The sequence below is a fragment of the Aptenodytes patagonicus genome, chromosome 11, assembly GCF_965638725.1.
Source record: "Aptenodytes patagonicus chromosome 11, bAptPat1.pri.cur, whole genome shotgun sequence".
Lineage (NCBI taxonomy): Eukaryota > Metazoa > Chordata > Aves > Sphenisciformes > Spheniscidae > Aptenodytes > Aptenodytes patagonicus.
In genome coordinates, this window is record NC_134959.1 from 4,874,513 (window position 1) to 4,899,988 (window position 25,476).

At 37.2% G+C, this 25,476-nt stretch overlaps 1 protein-coding gene across 2 annotated transcripts in view; it reads right to left on the reverse strand.

Annotated features, from left to right (window-relative positions):
* Positions 1–25,476, reverse strand: part of CDH13 (cadherin 13) — a 525,814-nt gene that overhangs the window by 327,307 nt on the left and 173,031 nt on the right. For both annotated transcript variants that reach the window (XM_076349047.1, XM_076349046.1), the window contains exon 3: positions 25,267–25,475. In XM_076349047.1, coding sequence (XP_076205162.1) covers positions 25,267–25,475 — 209 coding nt within the window. The remainder of the gene's footprint in view (positions 1–25,266; position 25,476) is intronic.

The window sequence follows — 25,476 nt, forward strand, 5'->3', positions numbered from 1 at the left end:
CACATTTTATACCCATGTTCTGGACTGCTCAAGTGCTATGGAATTCATTGCATTGTAACAGTGCTGCACAAAAGCAATTTCATGATACCTTAAAGCAATAATACTGTATGTTCAAGTAATGTATACTGTTTAATAGATCTAGTGGCTGCAGTCCCAGTCCCATGTCTGAATGGATGCATAAAACACACTTTTTCCTACCCCCTACAAGGCTCCAAGCTGTGATTACAATTAAAACCTCCTCAGTCCTGCTCCCCAACAATTTTTTTAAAGCTCCATTGCCACATATTCCTTGTTATCCCTCAATTTCTTCATCATCTCCATTCCTTCAACAAAACAACCCCTCATCTAATTCCAAACATTGATTATTTACCTTGCTATTCTTTTCTAAACTCTGCACGATCCTTCTGTTCTTCCCGTGCACCTCCTGCATTCCCAAATAACACCTCACTTTCTCTTGCTCCAGGTCTCAGTGTAAGTCTGCAAGTCTTGTTTTTCTTTGGAAAACATTCATTCCTTAACATTCATTTTGAATTTGTTTCTCTTGAACGCTGATGATACAACTCTACCCAAACTGAAGTAATCTCAAATTTGCAGTTTTTGTTTCCAGAAATACCTATATTTTTTTTTCTATTCTTAGGGGATTTTTGAGCAACATCCATCTTGGCATTACAACTCCAAAGCTTCCCTATCACCCATCTTTATCAGATAACCAGTTCCATTCCCCCACCAAAAGCACAGCCAGTGTTAAAATTTCTGAAATCCTGGTAGATTTGGGAACACTTCTGGTACAGATCCTTCAACCCATTCAAGACAAGAAAAGTAACAGCAATTCCTCATAATGCCATTTTTTAACCCCTGACTTCCTCATTGAAAGCTGACATGACATGCATGAAGTACTGCAGCAAATAGATATGTATATGCCGTAGATCAGCCTAGAGCTGGAGAAATACCACCATAACACATCCAGGACCCTGTTCTTCCCTCCCCTGCCATTTTCCCAATGCACAGCCACCCAAGCCAATTCAAAGAATGTATAAATTCTGTCAAATCACAACAGTGGCATTTTAAACTCAGTGTGCACGGTGTAAGCAGCAATTCAAGAAACAGGACACCAGAAAGAGAAGCTCCTTGTTAAGCTACCAGCAGACCCCATGGGTTCCAAAGCTTCCAGGCCATTGTTTCTCACTTTAAATAAAAGCAGGTCTTTATTTAAAATGAGAATTAATTCATGTCATGTTGGACAGATACACACTTTAAACGTTCTCTCTTCCTTCTCTCTATCTAATCCTGACTGTCCAGAAAAACATTTTCCCATCCCATAAAATTTTCAGGGGGAGAAATGAGGCATTCAGCCTTTGGCCTGAGATTTCACAAAAGCCGGGGGGGGGGGGGGGGGGGGGGGGAAATCACAATGCAGACACTGACTGTATGTCCTACAACCCCACCTTGTATGTTCTGGCAACCTGAACAGTGCACGTGCCGTCAGCTGGGCACACCCAGATGAATCATACTCTGCACAGCACAGATTACATATAGGAGACCTGGTCATGGGTATTGCAAAAAAATTGCCAGTTACCTCATGCTGAAAAACAAGACCCCTTTTATTAAGGGTCTGAGAAGTCTGTTTCTTGTTGCAGTAATCAAGGACAGTTTAACTGGGAAGGAGTTTCACTACTTTTCTTTCCATTAGTACTGGTACACCCTTGCATGTAATGTAATGTTGCAGTCATGTGCCTGCACCACTTCCTTCCTCCTTTCCATTAGATCCTTTCCATGTATTGACTCCTAGCAAAAATAATGTTACATAAGGCTGCAAAGCAGGAATGCATTATGTTTATATCATAGATCTGCACAACAAAAGAAGTCTGGATATATTCTATTAGACTTGACTATGCATGCGTGGTACTCTACAGAGCTGGCATTCTTGTGCTTTCCTATACAGGAGCTGCCAGACTGACAAATGAAGTGGTAGTCTGTGATGAAGACAAAATGCACACTTAGATCTAGGCTACAGCAAAACTCCTCATTCACCAAGCTAGATTTGAAATTTGGTCGAAAGAGCTGAAATGTTACAGCATTAATCCACTTCACTGCTTGGTCCAGCTACTCAGAACAAATTAATTAACAGGCATTAACTGAGTCCAAAGTGCTGAAATCGTAGTGTATTAATCCACTTCACAACTTGGGCTGTATTTTTATTCTTCAATACAAACAAATTAACAGACAGTAACTGTCTGATACCAGAAGCTTAATTCTATTCTGTGATACAAATAAAGAGACAGTGTTGTAGTGTCTTGTGGACAGCTTCTTATTACTACCTGAATGGTACTGGAGTTGGTACTGGACTTTGACTGCATTTGTCAAAGATGAAAATACAAGACCTGAACATGCCCTGTGTTATTTATTCCTACAGTAGCGACCCAGTTAAATTCACAGGACAATGCCCCTTAGTTCTAAACCTTTCATTAGTCTGGACAGTCTCAAAGACCTACATAGTATTACTGAAGAAGAGAGCATGTAGGTGAAGTTCTGACTTAGATGAGAAGTATCTAAAAATTCACATGCAGTAAAACAACTTTTTAAAAAGTATGACTACCAAGACACTTAGAAAAAACAGTCACTCACTCAAATTTTACTTCGAGATCCAACTTCTATAGAACTTGTAAAATATGCTAGTTAGAAATAGCAACGTTGTTTTGGTTTTGCCATTATCTATTTTGGGGTGGGAAATCAAAGCTCAGCTTTTTGCAGAACGTTTCCAAAAGAAAAGTGAAACATGCAAGATGGACACCCAGACATAGGCTTGGAGATCTCAGTGGATTCTCACATTTCTCCTTAATCACATGCTGGCAATTAAGTCTAATTCAGGAAATTCAAAGAGTGTACCTGTCAGGAATCAGAAGCAAATTAATTGCTATACTGGAACAGATCAATGATTCATGAGCTGTAACATCAAGCTGCTAACAATATTAATTGCCACATACATCAGGAAGAAGAGCCTAAAATGGCAGGAGTTATAGTTTACAATGTTTTGAAGGTTTTTTTTCTGGATTATAACTGCTGAATCTAAAGTCGAGTACAGCTTTACAATACATGAAATGTAACATTGATAGTTCAATACTGAATATCATTAAAATTCATATGTTTGGATCTGAGCATTTTGACCTAACAACCTCCAGCCATAGTAGCATAGAAATATTTATATTCCCTACTTCACACCTGAGTGTCTTCATGGGATGAGAACAGTCACCACCTACACAAACATAAAGTAAATAGGTTTTATTCAAGTTTCCTGGCCAAGAGAAGACAGATCCAACCTTACTCCCAGCCTGCATGCCATCTGTTTGGCAACTCCACTGCTACTCCTACTGCCTTGTTTTTGTAGCATTGCCTATGGGCTACCTACTCTGGGTTTCCGGTCAGTGGGAAGCAGCATCCAAGAAAAAATACTCTCAAAACTGTCAGAGCAGGGTTGGAGCACTCCATAGCTCCTTATTAACTACAATGGAGTGACTGAATAGGGACAGATAGTCCAGCGGTCAAAGCATTCACAGGGGATAGAGAAGATATAGATTCAGTATTGTTCTAATCATTGCTTCCAGAGACTTTCCAGCGAATCACATTATTTTAGCACTTACACCCCACAGATCTAAAAACTCAACACGGGTCTCTTGATTTCTAACCCAGTGTCTTTCTGAGAAAGAAGTGATGCGTTCAAACGCATTCAAAAACCTGAGCTCTGACCAAAAGAGAATATTATCCACCCCTTAAGTTTCCACTTTACTTTTTTGTTCATATTTCATATTTGTTCAGTTCTGTCAGACAAGTTTTATTTTTATCTATATGCACTGTCTTGCTCCCAAAGTCACTGAAGTCATTAAAGTCAGACCTGTGATGTCTGCTGCCTTTACTGACACATTGGAATTTAAACAGGAGAATTCTAGAATTAAAAACCTGAGTTCTCACAGCTTGAGCTAAATCAGCAAAATCTCTCTACTCCTCATAATTATCCATCATGCAGCTAGCCCCAGAAGAATCTTGACTGGACTGTATTTAAATAGCATTATGAATTTTTAAGATGAATTCTTCAGTTCTCATCGCACATGCCAAGTACAAATGTTCTGCTTCAAAATGTGACCAAAGACCCATTGTGTATATCAGATTATGCACAGCATGTTGCTTCTATGAAGTGCAGAATTTTCAAGGAATGTAAGAAAATTAACTCTGCTCCGTGTTATTCAACTTTCTTTGCACCATTCTCTTTGGTATCTGAATGTAGCACTGCAACAAAATCAAACTATCAGCTCAGCACTTAAGGTTCTGGTTGCTATTGCCTGACCATTTCAGAGCGGAGTGAAACACAGTATCAGTTTCTTAGCTTAAAATAGCTTTATTTTGCTGAACGTATCAGAGACGTTAATAAATTGCAGCATTCATAATTTGATACATTTTTGGCCCTGTTTCAGTTTATAAACTGTCCGTTAACAGACCTTGAAATCTGTGAACAAATACATTATCTACCATTATACGCAAGTTTCTCAGATGAGTAATTTTTGATCTTCAGATTGCTCAGGCAGTTGCTTAGAAACATTTGTCTGTATTAGTTACACAAGTCATGTGGTATTATTTTTCTTTTCAGATTGGATGGCTTCTGTGAATAAGCAACAGAGCATGAAATGCAAATTTCATGATATAAAATTCAAAACTTGCTTTTGGCAAGGATTTGATTTATTACATTTACAGCACAAGATGAAAACAAAAAGGTTATCTCTGTGATCTGAATAACTTGACAGGGGAAGTAATGCCTGTGCCACTCGGAAAAACCAGTGGCATAAATTGCAAAAACAAACAAAAAAAAACATTAAAAAAAGGGAATTGCATGGAATCAGTGGAGAACATTACCTAGGGAGCTTATTTGGCTGAAAAGATCATTCACAGAAACATGAAGATGATAAAGAACAGGATGGAAGTTCGGAATAGTCTTGCTATGGAATGAAATGGAGCCTGTACAGTAATTCATTTTACTAGTTTTCTACATAGAAGTTATGGGTTTCTCTTCTATTGATTAGTACTTTCCAGGGATTAGTACTTTCCTAGATTAAAGCATAGGTATTTAGGTCAGAAAAAAAATCATGGAGATTCAAGTAAATCATTATTTGCCTTTTTCAGAGTTTTGAGCAAACAAAGGGAAGCAATTTGTCTTGTTGATATTGATAGCAACAGCCAGGTCTCATTCAATAAGGTTGAAAAAAGTATTCACTAGTATTTCATTGTACATTGTATAGAAATACAAACTTTTTTCTGCTGATGCTATCAGCATGAACTGAAACTCACACCTTTTTGCTTTTTTTAACTTTGTAAAAGAACCACTTGTATTTGCCTAAGTGTTTCTCCACTGATAGTAATGATTTTTCTTTTCTATTGGATGCAACAATTTATAACAGCAAAATCATTGGTTCAAAACTAAATATAGAATTTTACTAGCAGAGGCTGCTTCTTTCAGTTGAAGAGAACCAAATATGGTAAAACTGTGTTACTGAGCACACTCTCAGAGTGTGATCCAGGCTACTTCTACAAACTATAAAGCCTACATTCAAAATATAGCCAAAGTCATGAAGGCCAAACCCAAACAAACCCTGAAGGAGGAAATACTGCTAAAAACAATGGAAAGAAACAACAGTCATTTTTTTTTTTCCAATAAATATTTAAACCCATGCTACAAGGTCCGATGGACAGTAAAACTATTTGCAAAGAAGAAAACATACCTGAGTTTTTGCTGAATTGTAATACCACATTGGAATATAAAGTTATTGGGTCTGATTTTTAGTGACATTTGTGATAGTCAACACTCATCCATCTCATTCCACTACTCATTGAATGAGTCAACATCTCATTCCACTACTAATTAGGTAAAGTGTCTGACTAACTTTCCTGGTACTCCCTTTCAAGACAGCAGCTCTGCTAGAAACTAGTGCCAGCGGGCCTTAAACAACAGCAAGTGTGCCTAGCAGCTGAAGCCGGACATCAGTGCAAAATATTTGTGCCACCCGTGATTTAAAACAGGCTTAGTTTTGGGTGGACTATGACTAACCCGTGATTAAGATCAAATCCTTCTGCTAGCAGAAACAACATCGAATGAACGTGAAATAAGTATGCACAGTCCTTGCTTACTGTTTAACGGCCTACCTCGTAACTCCTAGTAAAGGCATTCCACAAAACCAGCCAGAAGCAGTGTCACACTCTGAGCACTTCTCTCAATATTCAGTTAAATGCCAAAGTGTTATTAATGAAGTATTAAAACACTGAATATGAATTTGATTAGAAAACAAAGGTAAAAATTTTGATTTTAGCAAAAACAGTCTTCAGCAAACCCCAATTTCTCCACTGCATATTTTCAATGTTTGTATAGAAACTTACACGTTTCTTAAATACCAAAGAATCACTTTTTTTTCCTCCCTCCTTTCTCTAACATGCGTCTCAGATCATGCTCATCCATTTTCAGCAGTACGTTGCTCCCTTCATAGCTGCATATGAAACTTGGTTTAAGGAGTATGAGCTTATAAATTGCCATCCTTTGCCTGTCTTTTAAATAAGGTAGGAAAAAAAAAAACACAACATCCTGAGCTAAGATTAAAAGCTGCATTCATATTAAAGAATGGTGTCTTTTTACTGTTGAAACTGAAGCTGTAGATTATTCTGCACTGATAAAGTACTACAGTGGGCAAAGAACTTTCTCATAATGAACACTGCTGTAAAACAATTCATCTACAAGAAAGGAAACAAGTTTGCATAATCCATTTACGGTTGATTCAGCTTTAGAGGAATTTGTTATATAAATATATCTCTCCCTGGGGGATTGTTTTGCCAAAATAACTAATGAAAGTGTTTGAGCAACTTAACACTGACAATTAATAGGATTTTTCAGTATCACAATGGACAATGATGCCTTCCCATGTACATTAACCGTCTCACCAGTGAAGAGACAAAAACTTGGCAGACTCCAAGAGCCAAATATATCAGAAAGTGGAAAATGAATTAACTGAGCACTTGCAAAAATGCTAAGTAGGTGACATGTTTTAACTGATCATCAAAAGGTGTTTTATAGTGCTTTCTTAAAAAACATTCCATAGCTCAGTAATTATCACTTTAAAAAAATTAATAGTTCATCAATTGTCCAACTGACATTTCTAATATTCTGCTATCATGCTGGAATGTTTGACTAAACATAATCAAGTACCATTATGTTGTTATACACTTTGCTAGTAATCACAAGTTATGTTTTAAGTTTAGGTGTCGATATTAAATCATCAAGAAGGATTACCACAGGTAACTCTTTCACTGTCTCACCAATAATGCCTTGCCAACTACAAATCTGTAGAGACTTAAAATTTACAGTGAACCTTACCTGCTTTTGTGGTCACATAATTATTTTTATTATGCTTTGTGGCAATGCTGGCTGCCAAAAAAGGTTGTCCTAAAATCCCAGTGTGACAAAAATCAATTTTCAGATGCAAATGAGGGTGCCATAGGTGACATTTTTCATACCCAATAAATTGCCTGTCTGTGGCTTTGAACTAATGGACACATAAACAAGAGAGATTGGTGCCAAGGTATTGCATTATAATCTTAGCAAAGTTTTATGATACTCATGCTACTCTCTGCAAAGAGAAACTAAAACAGAGGGAAGGAGCATGAACAATTTGAGGAAATCTGTAAGAATAGATATAGCTTTTAAAAAAAAAAAAACAAACAACCCAACATTCTTTTCCTTTATTTTTTTTCTGAGCTCCGATTTCACATCTACTTTTCCTTTTTTTTTTAATTTTATTTTAGTGCTCTTCATGACCCCTTCTGTCTGCCACAGCTTTTACCTCATTATTATTCTCCACCTCTCCTCTTCTCTGTCCCTTACCTGCCTTCCCAGTTTCTCTCCTAGAAAATTTCTACAAACAGGATTCCTTCCTGTTATTCTTTTTTAATTCTGGCAACATTGTTTCCATTTACTTTCACCTCCTTGAGGCAATAGGCTTTCCCTGGCAGGGAAATTATTCAAAGCCACTGCACTGTAGCTGACTGCAAAACCAGTGTGAAGAGCCAATAAGGTAGACCTTGAAACTTTGGCATGTACTTCTAAAGCAAGATGTCCAGAGGACAGCATGAAAACAGAGTTTATCAACGCTATTAAGAATCTTTACAGCAGTTAAGTACAGGGAAGAGCTCAGATTAAAGCTGCTGATCTGAACATCTGGGTAAGGAAGCAGAACCAGCAGGCAGGCATCTCAGTGACATCTCACCGAAGTCTGAGGGAGCCATGTCCTTCTTCAGGCACCGGGTCCACATGAGACTTCAGTTGAAGTCTGCAGTTTCAGACTATTTTGTTTACTACACAGATACAGGGATTACAACCAGATCACTCTCAGACAGGTCTTCCCCCCCCCCCCCCCCCCTTTCTTTTTCTCTGAATCACAAGCACTTCAATTTTTGTATGAAATAATGAAGGGATATAGATTAATTCTGTGTTACTAAACCTGTGTACTTACACCACAAATACATTTAAACTTTCCAAGAAAATATAAGAAATACACTGAAACTAGCATTACCTTTAAAAACAACAAAGACTTTCAGTGACCCCACTGCTCATGTCAGATATGGCTACACTTCAAAAATATGGGGAGGTCTGCATTTACACAAAACACATAGCAGGGTTTTTATAGGCTTGTCTGAAGCTAATCTTGAATAATCACAAACTTCTTGAGCCTGGAAATTTAGGTTAGAAGTCCTGAGACACATTTACTCTTGCAATACAAATAGAAACATGATAAAAACAATATTTTTAAGCTATGTTGATAGTATTGTTTCCAACTACAGCTGAAAGATATGATTACATAATAGCTTTTCAAGCCTCTTCAAAAGATTTAAGTAAAGTTCAAACCATAAGATTTTGAAACTGTAATCTTGAAATAAAGATCAATCTTTTTGTTATTTCATCTTTTTCTCGTGTTAGGAAAATATGAACAGTACTAAAATGACAAAGAACTGAATCCTGCGTCAGACTTATCCCCATGCATATCCAGTTGCAAGACTGGGATAATAATTTTTGGAAAAATTTTTAAAAATACCCTTTTCAACTTCTCATCCTGGCATCCTCGATAAATAATATTATTGCTGCTGGTGCTCCTTAGCTGTGTTTTGAGTTCTGTTTGTTTTGGGGTAGGAGGGAGAAAAAAAAAAAAAAGGTATTTTCTTCTGCTCCACATCTCCCTCCTCCTGAAAAATCAGAGCTCCCTCTAAAGTCAATAAACCAGTGCACCTTGACTTTGCCTGTCAGCATCATCAGCACAACAGGGAAGCAGAACAGGCTTCTAATACTGTGCAGGCATAACTCCGAAGATACAGTTTTAAACTTTTGTTTATGCCACTTGTCTGGCTGGCCAAATACCATTAGTGTATTCCTCAGAGGCAACAGTTTATTCCCATTGCCAGAGCAACGCCTGGCAAGGCGTGCATATGGAATTCAGGGCAGCATGCCACAACCATCTCCACCCTGTTCTTCTGAAAAGAGAAATTATGATGGAAAGTATGAAACATACTGTTCCCTGCCTTTTAAGGTCACCACAGAAATTTACTTCACAAGCTAGCTAATATACACAGCTTCTTGTTCTTCAATCACTCCACTTCTTCATGGTCTTGTAACCCGTGCAAACATTTGGAAAGCACGTCTTTAATTCCAAAAGTCCACAAATGACTTTGGTGGCCAAACTCCCTGATCAGATTAACTATCTGCATCACTGCTGGTGAGCAGAAAATTTCCAGGTGGTGGAGAATTACCTTCTAGTAAATCCACACCACAGAAGAGTACTGTGGTCTCCTCATCCTCTACAAGCACAGCAAGTACATCAGGGTTGCACACACTATAGATTGGCATAGATTAATGTGGAGCTCAATTTTAACCTGTTTTACAGTTCTTCCTTTCTGGAAGCATCTTCAAGCTGTATGGACAAAAAACCTACCCATAAGACTAAGAAATAGACCCTAGGATTTTCAGCTTTTTCTGATGCTGAACCAGATTTGACCAGATACCAGCCAAGAGATCAATTGCATCAGATTCACCAATTTAGCTGTGTTAAACAGCAAAACAGAAATTGGAATAATATATATACAAAAAAAATCCAACACACAAATGAAAAACTTCTTAGATACCAGATATGTTTTTTGACAGTGTAGCAGGGGCAAAAGATTTACAAACAAGTTTAGTGAAAAATCTGCTGAGATGTAGTTCTACAGTCCTGATCTCCACTACTACTGTCCAAAGCTATTAATTTATACAAGAAGTTAATTTAAAAATAGAAGATATAATGCAGCATAGTTTTATGAATGCTTACTAAATGTAGAGCCCTAGGGCTCAGTGTGCTTTCATTCTGAGTAATTGTATTCCACATGTAAATATTAAAGACTTAAATACACTGGGATAAATGAATTTAGACTTGCTAAAAGGTTTCTATAAATAGCCCCCTATTATGTCACTTCTCCAGATAGGCTGCTTTGACGACAGTTACTGTAAGAACAGAGCATTCCAGTTTCCCTGTAGCAAACATGAAACAGTCACCTAAGGAAAACCTTTCATAATTAGAACAAGGCAGGTACTAAACCTATCCCTTGGCTTATCTATGTATTTGTAGCTGGAGTTCATTAACTTGTCAGCACTGATTCCTTTTGAATAGGAAAGTGAAATGAAAAAATGACGTGCAAATCAGTATCAACTGTTAAGTCATGTTCTCATTTAGCGCAGTGTCAGATATGAAATATTGAGAATTAAAAAGAAACTTTCTGGTGGAAAAACATGCTTAGTATGCCTTTTTTTTTTAATAAGAGAATAACTACAGTGAATTAAGCTAGTTGTCATCCCATGATAAAAAGTTACAGCATGCTAAAAGTTAAAGAATATCTTCTAAACCCTGTTTTTGTTTTTGTTTTCAGGTATTTTTAAAAATTACATTAAGCTTAATAAATGAGAGAAACATTTAAAAATATATAATTCATGCTCACTAATTGGCACAAAAGCTGTGTAGCACATCCATATATATCTAGAGAGAGGCATCCATTAAATGGACTTCCACATAACTCAGCATTACACCACAAGTCCACAGACATTTTTTTGGAACAGACATTTCACATGTGTAAATCACACTATTATCAGAAAGGACTACAAATTAGTCTTCATGGACATGTGAAGTGATAATAATGGGGTGTCAAAGGCCAGAGGAAATTTCTTGGAGATGAGCATAAGGTAAAGGCAAAGATCTGTTTGTATATGCTGATAGACACTGAATTGCCTGTTACCTTTCTAGAGAGAAACAAAGTCAGCAAGCTCTACCTGGGAAACTGTAGGCCACATAAAGACCTCCAAGAAGCCACTGCATGTGTCCCCTGAAGTTGAGGTCAGATGTAATCAACTGAGTAGATGGCTTGGAATAGAGTTAAATCGAACAACCAACTGTAATAGCCTTAATTTCAAAATTGCTAGGTCTCAGCCAGCAAAAGGTAAAAGGTCCCCATTACCCTGTGTCTGAATACCTTACCTTTAATATACTTATAGAGTATCTCCATTTTATACACAGAAATCTGAGGCAGAGAGATAGAAAATTGAAGATTGTCAGTATTATAACACATTTTTCCTTTTGTCCGACCTCTGTTTTGCCTGGAAGCTCTTTGGGCAAATGCTATCTTTTACTACATTGTCTCAAAAGCCACAATCTTTGTTAGTGCTTCTATACTACTACAGTAAAATGAAGGAGAAATAGTGCAAATGCAAAATGTTTTTGCTCTCTCCCTTGATTCTCCTAAACACATAGCCTTACACTGGATACCAGAGTCTTACCTTCTTATTGTCTAGAGTCAAGATTAATTTCCCTCACCTTATTTTCTCATTTTATAGTTTTAAAGACTGAGTCTTAATCAAGTCACTTATCTAATTCACAATTGTTCTGAAACACATTTTCAATTAATAAAATGCTCCTAAATAGAGCCTAATGCACTGAGTGCCAACTAAAAGAAAAGACACAATAATTACCAGCAGTGACAAGGAATTGGGAAAGCCATTAAATAAAACCAAAATAATTTCTCCCTCCCAACCCTCTAAATATCCCATATTTTTGTACCACTAGAAGATACAGTAATTATGTCCCTCAAGTAAACCAGCTACATTTCTGTTTAGTAGACAAATATTAAAGGAACTCTTTCCCTTTTATACTTCTAATATATTTCCCATATTTTTCCTCTAATTGAATTAAATATGACATGTTAAAGCAGGAAACATTTCCATTTGGGATACAGATGATTAACTTTTCTGGCAGATGTTAAATTTATTAAACATCACAAGACTGAACAGAATCTGCCTTATGGTAATTACAAATTTGAGATATAATTTTAAAGCAATTATAGTCAATACACAAAATCTGGGATTAAAAGCCACTGAATAAGTTTGAAACTTCTGAGATCCTCTAAAGAGCTACTTGATCAAAAAAGCATTAATTTTGCAGGCATTCAGCTGAAAGCACAAACAACATTTAAAATAAGGGAAGAATTTTTTTTTTCCCCTGTTTCATAGACACAAAATATAACTGGCATACTGTGACTGCCCACTAACACTACACACAATTAATATTATATCTATCAACATGATGCTAATAGTATCCAATAGAAAGGACTATGTCATATGATAGTCCCACTAATACATTCAGTATTCCCAGCAATTAAACAACATGGAAGCACTAACAATTAACATCAAGGTCACCCTCAAGTAAATTTTGATTTGGACACTCCTCACAGCAGATTTATAAGTAGATTCAAAGCTCATTAAAGTTGGTGGAACGACTCCTGTTGACTTAATGGAGATTGCATTTGGTGTACTGCTTTCTATGTTTTCCTATGACAGATTAATTACATGGTTTTGTGAATAATCATGCCTAAAATCAACCCTGTAACTTAAAGCTTCAAGCCTTACCTCGCATATACATGTAACTTTGTCAGCAATGAGTTTGAGTGTTATAGATGTGAGCCAAATTCAGAGTCAAATCTTCCACAGCTTCGACTTCTAATCTTTAAACTGAAGTTTTAACATCCCCTCCCCTGACCTCCACCTTAATTCCTGATTTGAGGGTCAATATGAAGCATGACAGACTTTTTTGACTTTAATGACTTTATCAGCTTCAAAAGGATGGTTGTTGGGAGCGGGGGGAAGGGAGCGAAGCACATAAGGAAAACACAATACAGTGGCACAGAGAAAATAAAGTTGTCTGCAGATAAAGTCAGAAAGTTACTTAACCTGCCTTGCACAGCTACATAAGCATTTAAGGACACATAGTTTAAACTACCAATAGTTCTTTTGACATAGATGGGAGAAATCTTCGCCCTTCGCTAATTTGCATGGCAATAGAATAACCAAAAAGGACAGGAAATGGGTAGAACTTTGCATCACATTAAGTTGATCGCACAGAAGAGTGGACAATTTTTCCCTTGACCTGCTACTGAAACAATTCACCTCTGCTGAAAACCAAGAGAGGGGCAAACAAATAAAAATTGCTCAGCATCAAATTACAGGCACTGAAACAGAGTGGATAGAACAGGCAATTGTATCAATTTTAAGATTATCATTTTAATTAAGTAGCAGAAACATGACTTTGTTGAAAAATTGTCACATATTGTTCCTCTGTTTTATTAAAAAACCCCAACCTATATATATTCCTATATTATGTTTCTCAACACAAAACTACAATGTATGCATTGAAAAGAACATGTTTTAAAGTCTCTCTTGCAAGATATCCCACACTAATATATTAGTAATGTTTCTATGGACATAGCTGGAAATTTAATACATGTGAACAGTTCCAATAAACCTCTCAGTATGGAGGTTCAGTTTTTGATGTAATTAATGACAGTAAATGAATGAGTCTATAACTGATGTCCGTTGACTGAGCCAGTACCAAAACAAATAATGAAAACCCCATTTCCTAAATCAGGAATTCAGTCTAAGTGTTTTTATTTCTAGCAGGCAATTCTGCTGCAACAGGCTGGTAGGATTAGCGCATGCCAAATCAAATACAGAATACTAGTCTAAATCATCCTAATCTAAGGCATGAGTTTATAGTTTGCAGCAAGAACAGCAATAAGAACAGAAGATCTAGTCTGAATATTCTTGTTGCCAGATGCTGCCACTCTGGAGCACAACGACCGAGTACACCTGGTCCCACTAGGGGTTTTGTCTACCAACACTGTCTTTCAGCAGTCATGAATTTCCTATCAAACAGAAGTGGCTGACTTTTTATTTCATCTTCAGGGAAAAGAAAATGTCACATGTATGAGAATATTCTTCCTGCGCAGAGAAGAAACTGCAAAACGTAGTATTTGTCAGCCAATCAGGAATTTTGAATTTGCTGGAATTTTTGTTAGTGAGTTCAACAATATCCAAATCAAAATGATATGCCTCATGAGAGCTTCAAGTGCCCTATTTCATAGGGGCTGACATGCTGTTTTATCACCACACTGCTGTGCTTGAAGAAAACCCTCTGCATTTTGATGCAGCCTTTTAAACTATTAATAGTACAAACATGAACAGATTTCTTACTAGCATTTCTTTTTTGGGGAGGTCAAAAAAATCAGGTGATACTAATGTGTGCTAATATCAGTGCACATATAAAGTCTTCAGCATCTCCTAGGATAGTCCAGTACTTCGCAGGATCACACCCTTGAAATCCCTATATAAAAAATTTCTACATCAACATCAGAGAATGAAAGTTTGGTACAGTCTTCCAGATTTTAAAAAATTTGTACTGTCACCTTTCTTCCAGGTGATTAGAGGATAAATCTTTATACAGCACAACAGTGTTCAATACTGTGAAAAAAAAGCCAAAGAGCAAAAAAAAAAAAACCCCACAAACATTCAACATGTTAACATACAGCATCAAATGGGATCCAGAAGAATTAAAGAAATTGGATTTTTCTTAATAGCTTGTAAATTATGATCATTAAGTCTGCAAAGTGTATAAATCTTCATCTGATGGATGTATTTTGCATGCTTGTTCTAGTAACTCTGAAAAGACATTGGGCAAACATCAGGAGGATATGAAAATGCTTAACTCTGTATTGTTTCTTATTATCAAAATCCTCAAAGCTCCAGAAAATCTTGCCATTTATACTCATACGAGAGATGAGTAATCTGAAGACAAAGTTCACACACACACAAAAAGACTCCAAATTTCCATTTGTGAATACACAGGTCATGTCACAACATGTCTGACAGAGACCATTTAAAAAAAAAAAAAAAAAAACCAAAAACAAACAAGTCATCAATACTGCCTTGACATTAACTGCAGAACAGGGTACTTGGTTACATAAAACATTCAGTAGTTCTCCAGGGTGATTAGTACCGTTATAGAGACAAATGTACTTTAAATAAAGTTAAGCATTTAACCCATTTCTGATTGATGATGCAGAAAAGGACCTTCTTCAGCAGTAGAAGATACAGTATAGTACTAAGATCATACGATTTAGTCCACAAGAAGGCCGGTACGCCAAGAGCTAGATCCAGCTCTCATTTTAAAAGGATTATAGTCTATTCCTTATCTTAAAAAGCTGCATATACTAGATCCATGATTCATTTATCTCAAAACCACAAAGTAATTCTAGAGATACAAAAGAAATGAAAGACAAAACGATTTCAAGATAATTTCCTGCTGAGTTCAAACATATGCCAAATGGTTCAACAAGTATTGAACACCATCAACCACAAGAGCGTTTGCTGACTTGCAGGTAAATTAAAGTGTATCTGTTCACGGTAGTTTGAACAGTTGCTGACTAAATGACTTTCTGTTGCTAGAACTCGAATCAAACCAGTTACCAGAACAATTACAATAAATATTTTAACACATCTATTCCTACTTACCAGGAAACTTCTTGTTTACTGCTATGCACCAAACTACAGTCATAGTGAGGTTGTTAAGAAACTAGAGGCAAAATTCAGTCTCTCCTTTCCTGCTAGTACATTTGTTTGCCAGTCACCTTAAAGAAGAATCTCTCTTTTCCATAGTAATGAAGGACACTGAGGAATTTTAGTGGTACCAAAAGTATTAGCAGCAGCAAATTACTGTACATAGCAGGACTACTGGTCAGTTCAAATCGACCTGCTGCCCCTCCACTCTCTTCCTGTGTAATCACTATCCCTAGATGCCCTCTCAGTAAGAGGGGGAGGTACACAAGCAACTAGTAAAACTATTTTTTCTAAGATACATCAACTGGCTAATGCAAAGATTATTCCGTTTGATTTGGTGGTGAAATAAGAAGTGAGGAGCTGGATGATTAGTAACTCCAAGGTTACTGTAAATATTAGCAGAGATGTTTATTATGGAGATAGCAAATTATATTAAGCTTTAACTCTGTCATTCTTATGCTGAATATTTCTTCAACTTGCCAACTTATTCTAGGTACTTAAGAAAACTAGCTGTAAAATAAGATGCAAAGGAATACTCTTAAGAGCAACAGAATTCTGATGATCAACAAATAAGGAATTTTAGGTCCAGAAGGAGCCATCTGTCCTTTCAGTGGCAGAATCAATTCTTGGGGGAGGACAAATGTAGATTTTTATCCTGTGATGCTCCATTAAATGCTTAAGATGTGTGCTGAGATAGGTGTTACTATAATAACCATAATAAATGCTCCTTCAGGTTTGTGAAAACCAGCATGGAACTTTTGGGGCTATCATTAAAGATGATTATTGATGTCTCTGATGGAGAGAAATGACTAAACTCTTACTCAGGAAATCATCTTTTCACGTGAATAACTTCTCCTATTATGGCACTCTCAAATCTACCCTGTTTCTGGAAGCTGATGGAAAAGCTTATAGTGGGAAAACACCAGCAATATCTTGTGTCTCTGGCACAAAAAAGAACCTTGATTTTAGTTTTGAACACAACTTAGTTTGATCTCCTCTTGGAATTGTCTCTGTTCCTTAATAAATCTGAGGTATCACTGGTGAAACAGGGGTAGCTGTCATACATTGACTGCATCATTCCTGCATGCTGGATGAGAGAACGACTGTGGAAGAAATTCTGTACCAGAAGTCTCACAGGTTCTTCTGGTTTCTGTAACATCTCTTGTTCATTATGGATTTGAGGACATTAAGGATGTCATGGCAATTTTAATACCATATAGAAATCACCACATCCTTTTCCTAAACCCCTTATTTAAAAGTGACTCTGTTCCTATCCTGATGTGAAAAAGTATTGTGAAATAGGTATCAACAATAAAGATATCTATGCAAATACTTCTTTTTACAGATATATAGACATGCACACACATTCTTTCTCTGTGTACTTAATAGTTGCACTTTAAGGATCTTACAGGATGAAAGCCACTTTATAAATGAAAGATATTACATATCCTAAGAGACTTCTACTTATCCTTTACGATCTTGCTTAATGTTCTACTAAATCATGCTTAGCCTGTTGCTTTCCCACTTATATCCTCATTTACTACAATGAATTTTAAATTTAAACCTTTTCCAAATGGTTCCTTTAAATGTTCCCCACACCTCTGGCACACATTTCCACACAACTCCATCAGTCTCTGGAGATTAACACATAGGATTGGCATTGTTTTCTCTATATCATCAGAATACTTTCAGGCTGGACTCAGAACAATAACAACTTGAAAAAAAAATTATATGTCAATGCATGATGGTTTATCACTCATCCACAAAATTTAGTGGTTTTTTTTTAATGGATAAAGGACAGTTAGCATCCTAGATCATAAAAAGAAGCTCATTCAATTCAAAATGTCTTCACACAACTCATCTACCATTCAAACTCTCATAAAAATGTTTTAGGGGCAAGAGGTAAATAGGTATTTTCTTGGCACTCTGTGCCAGGTTGAATTTTAGTTCAGATAAAAGACTTCAGCAATCTTTGAATAATCTCTCTCACTGAGATTTATGGGAGCTTTGCCATTAAGTCTTATGGATGAAGGATAAGACCTAAGGGTGTTTTAAAAGAAAGTAGAATAAAATTGGTTGCATTCCAGAACTGCATTTGGTTCTGAGCATCCACTAAAACCTTAAGTTTACACCAGAAGCACACCAAGCAATAGTGAAAATGTCCTGTGGATGATACCTGTTACCGCAGGGAGAACTAACCGAGAAGTCTAAATGCAGTTCAGGGCTGAAAGGAATTATGATTTTAGATGTTTTTAATAAAATGCGTTCATTTAGAATATTTTTGCCTGTCATTTTTCATTAGTCTGTTAATAATTTAGAACAATTAACAAGGTTTGCATTTGTTTCAAAAATCATCTCATTTCACCTTTGAATCACTGTTAAACATATTCTATACTTGTCTTAGCTCTGCTTGCTACTGAAAAGCACAAAGTCCCTTTTCCTGGATAAATACATCCCTAGTTCACATAAAATTTGAATGTAGATTACTCATAGAGAAAAGCACTGAACATTCACAGAAGCTAACATCTTCTTGTTTCAGTCAATTATCCATGTTTCCAGTCTATGCGACCACTTTTTGCTCCTTAAATAACCAAGTACTTCTCATTTACATGCTGAAGTTGCACGCTGAGGGAAATAGAAGGAACGCTAGCCCACACGTTTGATCTAAGCATTTATACATACAGTGAATAAACTTACAAGACACGTTTTGCCCAAAAAAGGAACGTTAAATTAATGAAAACCACCAGTGGCTCATGTTCTTTATAGTATTTACTCTGGTATTCAACACAATATGTAATTGTTGCTATGGCAACTGCCACATCTCTTGGCACCATAATAATTCTCAGATAAATAGATCTTTGTCAGGGCAAACTCCAAAGCCAGTGTATATGAAACCTGCATTTCTTTGGTGGTGGGAATCTGCAGAGTTAAGTTAGAAGTATAAATTCAGTCCAGGCCTGAGGGAAAGCACAAGCCTATCAATAGAGGTGAGGCTCTGCTGCAGAGCTCAGTAAAAGGGGGAGCGTGGCTATATATGAAAAAACATAACCGCTGTGCACTGCCATGGGACTTGCAGGGTCACTCAGAAACAGTCCAGCAAAGAGGTACGGGAGTCACGTCTGTACAGCACTGTCAAACAAAACTACTGCTTCGAGGGTTTGATCTAAAGTCTGCTGGAATCTGATTATTTCAGCAGGTTCTGGATTAGGCTGAAGGATAAAAAGGGAAAGTAGGTGACTGGAATTTCTATGGAAAATAGCTTATTTCAGTGGTTAAGGAGACTTCTTATATAAAAGGAGCTCTTTGTTGTTTCCCCAACAGCAAGTGGTCTGCACAGAGGATTTTTATAAAAATATAGCCAAAAAGGCAGCTAAATGATGCTACAGAATGACCCATTGAAGAGAACAAGCTCTTGCTTTCATTGACATTAATTAAGATGTATTCTGTGAAACCTGCAATGTAGCATTGCAGACTTTAAAAAAAAAAAAGTTACGTCCTTTCACTGGTGATTAAAGCAGGGAAAAGTAATTTACCAAAATACCACCAACACACAGGTATTAAATTCTAAAATCACTTATACCTCAGCTTTTTATGCATTAATTCAAAGTCAATAGGCGTTTGCAGTGTGATAACGAACAAAAGTAAAAGAAGCAATAAAAAGTTAATCTTTTAACGGCTAGCAGAAGAACGTTACTATGTTAAGCTTTCTGCCAAACTGAATGCAAAAGTGAGAAGATGAATTTTCTTTTGTTTGTTCTTTAAGAAAACCCATCTTTATATGCCTGAAGGACACCTTCATATCCAAAGGTAAAATATCTCCACAGCTTTTCTGAAAGAAATGGTATTCTACATACTGTTTTGATCAGTATAACAACTCATAAGCGCATCATAGATATTGATGTACCCCTGTGACTTACTCTATTTTGTGCCTTAAAATTAAATGCAAAACATGGTATTTTATTTATGCAGTGCACTACTTTTTGCAGCAACTGCTACATGCAAAATCTAATAATATGAAACCCTTCTAGCCTGTTTGTCAATATCTCATATGAGAGTCCATCTTCATACTTTTGCACAGTCATTTTCAGCCTATTTGGAATTCTATTCTAAACTGAAAAAATGCTAATATACATTAATGGGAATGATTGCTTGCTTATATCAGAGAGGCTGATTCTTGATCTTATTTTCCAAATAAATTATTGAACTGCCAGATGACTAAACTCAACTCTTCACTTCCTTGCGTGAATATTTTTTCTGTGAGAGAATCCTGATTCATAATAAGATTATTGATCCTTTATCATCTGTTCTAAGGCAGAAAGCCATACATGTAGGATTTAAGGCTCTAGGCACTTTTTATCTCATATCAATAAAATTTGCAATTTCTATCCTGCAGCGATAAAGCAGAGAGTAAGACACAAACAAGAAATGCTAACGTTTAAATCCAAGGAGCTTAGTTTCATTATTTCTGTTTGATACTTTAGGAAACAGAGACACAGGCATAAAGCAACTTGCACAAACTTATACATCCAGGCAGTGACTTAGTCGGAAACAGAATTCAGGCCTGCAAAGCAGCTGGGAAAGTTTTCAACCAGGCTGCCTCTCCTGTCCCTGCTATAATAAACATAGTGGGGTACTGATGCCGGGAAAAGCAATGGTTTGACAATGGGAAAAGTAGAAGCAGCGTATCTGACTAGCCCCTAGCTGTTATAAAGTGGACTGGACAGAGTAGCAGGACTAGAGCAACTTCATTTCCTTCAATCTGAGCTACTGCTGGAGATTATTTTAAACTTTGTCTACAACGTGCTGTCTCAGGGTGTGCTCCTCCCTCCTATCTCTTCTTTTCTTTCTCCTATTCCTTTTCCATCTAATGCCTGAAAAGTGTCCTGAGGGTTTGACAGTTTCTATTTAATCATTTCATCCTTCTCTATGGAAGGCTGCTGAGCACCATACAGTGAAGTTACTACCAGCCTGGAATTTCTGAATATCTGCCTGCCCTCTTATCTGCTTTGGTGTCAGACTCTTGATATCTAACTCCCCCCTACCCCTCACCCTGTGTCTGTGATGCTGTAACAAATAAAAGTGCTAAATAACTCCTTTTGCTGGGGGGGCGCACAGAAGGCTGCATTTTGCCAACACACAAAAAAAGGCAGAGAAAGATTGTTTCCCCAGGTTTTCTTTTAGCTCCCAGTGCATTAAGGGTATATTCATTAAAACCAGGATTAGATTACAGAGGGGTAGAAGGACTAGCAGGCAACCATTTTATTTAGCCTTGGAGAATACAGCTTGCTGCATTTTGCAACTCACAATCTGTTACGAGACTTTACAAAAGATTGACTATACTTTCTGTCTTCCACAAAACCAGACTCTTTAACTAAGTAAATAAATCCACTAACGTCTGCTCAAATGCTCAGATGTGATGAAATTTCCAACTTTCAGTTGTTGTACTATTTCCATAAAACAAAACAAGGACCAAGCGTTAGATAAGACATAAGTTTAAAAAATAGTTATTGCCAATCATCAGCTCAGGCAGTTTGTTCCCAACTAGGGTTTGCGAGTGATTTATTTTTCCATTAGGGATCTGAACTTTAGCAATTCTATGAATTATTCAGAATGAACCCAAAGTTCATTTTGGGAATCCTGGGTGAATCAAAACATTTCCATATCTTTTTTTTAATATCACCAAGCACTCAAGTCCTGACCGTGTGAAAGGGTATTAAGCAAACATTGGGCAAAGCAGAGCACGAGCACAGATGTGCGTGCCTCACCAGCACTACCCCATGGTGAATGCAAGTGAACTTCATTTCTTTCACTGAGCACTCTGATCGCCTGAGGGTACAAGTGTGTACACACACATAACTATTAAAGAGATGACACACTGTAATGTTACACCTTCCATAGGCCCATGGCAACTCCTCTGTGCACTTATATTCCACATGCCTCTCAAAAATGACGTTAGCTTTTTTGTGACTACTCCTCTCTGTCAAGACAGACAGAAAGCAATATATATAGCCAAAACCATAGGAGGCAAGGGGCACTAACAGCAGGTTGCAGAAAGCAATCTGACTGTAATCTGGTGTACAGACTTCTGCTTTCAATAGCATGTACGCATATCTGTAGGTATAGACATTCACGGGGTTTAGGGTATTTTGCAGAAACATCCAGACATCTGGAAAAGCAGCAGTGCTGTATATCTGCTCTTCTATCACTAGACCCTGCAAAAGATTCTGTGATCAGAGAGCAACAGCCAAGTTGGCTGATGATGTTGAGGAACCATTTATCTTATATTGTAGTCCTGGCCAACCTTCGATAGAAAGCTGCAGGCTCCGCAGATCTAATATGCTACAGGCAGAAGAGTAAGAAAACATGCTCTTCAGACTCAAAAAGCAGAGTTAAATAGTAAGTGGTATTCTAACAGCCACCGACTATACTATGGCCATGAAGTTAATCACTTAGGACTGATCAGTGAGGCCACCTGGAATCTTCCCACATCTTCAGCAGGAAAGAACCACACCCATCCACCATTACAATACCAAAAGCATTTCTGCGCACTCCAGATTTCACCTCTAAACATTTTCAATATTCGTCTAAAGTATGGTTGGTAGCAATCACAAAGTTTTAGGAATTATGCTCTCTCTTCCCAGGCTCAGACTGCCAGTCAGCACATTAGAGATCATTGTTGTCAGTCATTTCCAAACATGTTGGGAATCTGCAATTAGAAACATTAACAATGGGATTTCACAGATGTAGGTTACATGCTTTCAGAAAAGAAACGGCAGTTGCTGGCAGTGGGGAAATACTTAAGAACTACTTATCGCCTAATTAAACAAGGTGCTGTACTCTAAGTACTGAATGCTAAGCAGTGCTCTAGCATGTGCTCATCTTAACACTGAATTACTAAGGCTCCATCTGAGCATTTCTTAGCCAAGACTCCTTACATAAACAGATGGAGCAGTTCTGCTGTTTCCATACTGACACATTCAGACTGTAAAAGTACAGGATTAAGTTCAAATTTATCATAAAATCACTTTAGATAGGACATTGTAATCTTTATATCCTTCTCAAGTATGACAAACAGAAAGACAAGACTGTCTGCGTTGCATTTAAAATAGGCAAATACTAGGTGAAACGGTTGGTAAAAAACATTGATTTAACAGCTACAGAGTGCTGGCTGAGTCCAGAGTAGGACAGCCAGCCCCAAAGACCTTTAGATTCCCTTGAAGAAGGGAATGCTCCTCGCTAGATGGATTTCCCAGAACACATTAATGCATCACGTAACTCCCAATGGCACTGCAGACACCAAGGATCACCATACTAAAAGGGTAATTTTCTAGTTATGAGCTGAATATCAAAATCCATAAAGAAGTGATGAATGCAGATAGAGATGATGCTATGATATTGCTTTAAGGAGTTACCTATGAGGGAAGACTGGCAAGTGGCAGAATATGCCAGATTTAGACTGGTTTTCTCTCTCTGAAGCAGCACAAATTGGTTGGAACAGAATCCAGGAGTGGGGCCAAATTAGACTTGGCTTTTGAATGTAGTCTGGTGATAGATTTCAACACTAGGCATTAATTAATATTGCTGGAACATTTTAAGGGGAGACTACCCAGAACCTGAATAGGACATAAAGAGAAAAGGTCACTGACAAAGATGTCATAGTCAGTGCAAATACACATCTGTTAATTCCTACTCATGAGACACGATATCCCCAAATTTTAACTTCCATAGAATATTTCCCCTCAAAGACATTGAAGGGCTGCTTCTCTACGAAAACCAGAATAAAACTTCAGAATACGATTCTGAGAGTCAGATCTTCACACATAAGCCAATCCTCTGAAGTTTAACTCCAGACCTCCTGTCAGAGATGTCTCAAATTCCTCTATGGTTTCAGTAACTTCTAACTGGAGAATGAGAATCCCCATTTTGAAACTGCTCCTAAGATTTCAAAACCTGGAGTGAAAACAAAATCGTTTGAATGTTCTTGTGAATGCACCAGAAGGAACATGCCTTGCTAGTTTGAGACACAAGACAGCCAAGTGCCCAGCTCCTGCAAGTGTAGTTTTCCTACTCTGAATTTGGCAGTGCTTGGTCCTAAATCCACAGCTCCACCATGTAAGAGACTCTCTCAAGTATGACCTTGTTAAAATTTAACTTTGTGAAGAAACAGTGTATTTAAATAAAATTAAATTCCATTTAAGTGTTCTGATCAGCGCTCTGCAGTTACACATTCTGGTACTCTCTCCCACTGGCAATCTATATTCACATCATCTGCTGCTTAAAGTGCAGATCAAAACCTTTCCTCAACCACGGACTTTCAGAAGTTTGTTCAACCTTTCCCCTAAAGCTAATTTTTTATTTTTTTAATGGAAGACTTAAATTATACTAAGCTACTGTTGGAAATATAATGAGAATGCTGACAGCTGAAAGTCTAAATACCAAAATAAGACAACTGATCAGTCATTTTTATCAGGGCTTCTTTATACTTTCTTGAAATTATAGGTCTGTAAAGGTACCAGGTTTAATTGTCTTGTAAGTCACTGTCTTGCCTGCCTCTCTCCTAAATGCCATGACACAGAAGTGAAGGCGCTCTCACATTTCCTTTTGTTGCTTTCATGGGTGTGAAGTAAACAATTCAATCAATTTGTGAAGCACTTTTTCTTCATAGTATGACATTAGTATTATACTGAAATTCAGAAGTGGAAAAGAAAGGACACAGCATTCAGTGGACAGAGTGGAACAAAAAATCACTAGTGCATAGAAGCAGACAAAGTGTAAATATGTGTTGCTATTTGCATGAAGATGTTTATGTAGTTTAACCCATAACAGTATCGGATAAGCAGACCTACGTGAAAATTTAAATTCCACAGCATAGAATTCATTCCCACATTCTTAGACCTAGAGCAAACATGAAGGTACTGTAAATTCTAAATTGCAAGTTCAGACTATGATTTTCCATTTTCAGTTACAGCCAAATTGTTGTTATCCAGCATAATGTACACCAGAAAAACCAGCCTATTTTGATACTCAGGCTCTTTCATTTGAATAAATTCTTTATGAATCTTTAGCATTTACACCTGAAGAGGTAATATATCATTCAAAACCTGGAAAACTTGTATGTTAAGTTAAACTAAGTGCTAAAACGTTACAGCAATATCTGGATTGTAGACTGATTTTGATCTCTCTGCTAACAGATTAAAACTGCTTACAGTCCTAGGTAGCACGTGTAAATATCTAGCAGCATCTCCGTGGCACTTTCTTCTAGTTCTTTGTATTTATCTTACCTTTAATGCACCATGTTTTTCATTTGCTCCAACAATCAAAATTTCTGCCATATCCTCAGCATGCTCAGACCGCGCGTGGACAAACAAGGCTCTGCCAGCTTCTGATATATTCTTTAGCGCAACTAAAGACCCATCGCGTTCCACCTTAAAGTCTGGGTTAGAAACTTCGAAGTTCAATTTGTTATTCCCCTTGCAGTCATCAAATTCCAC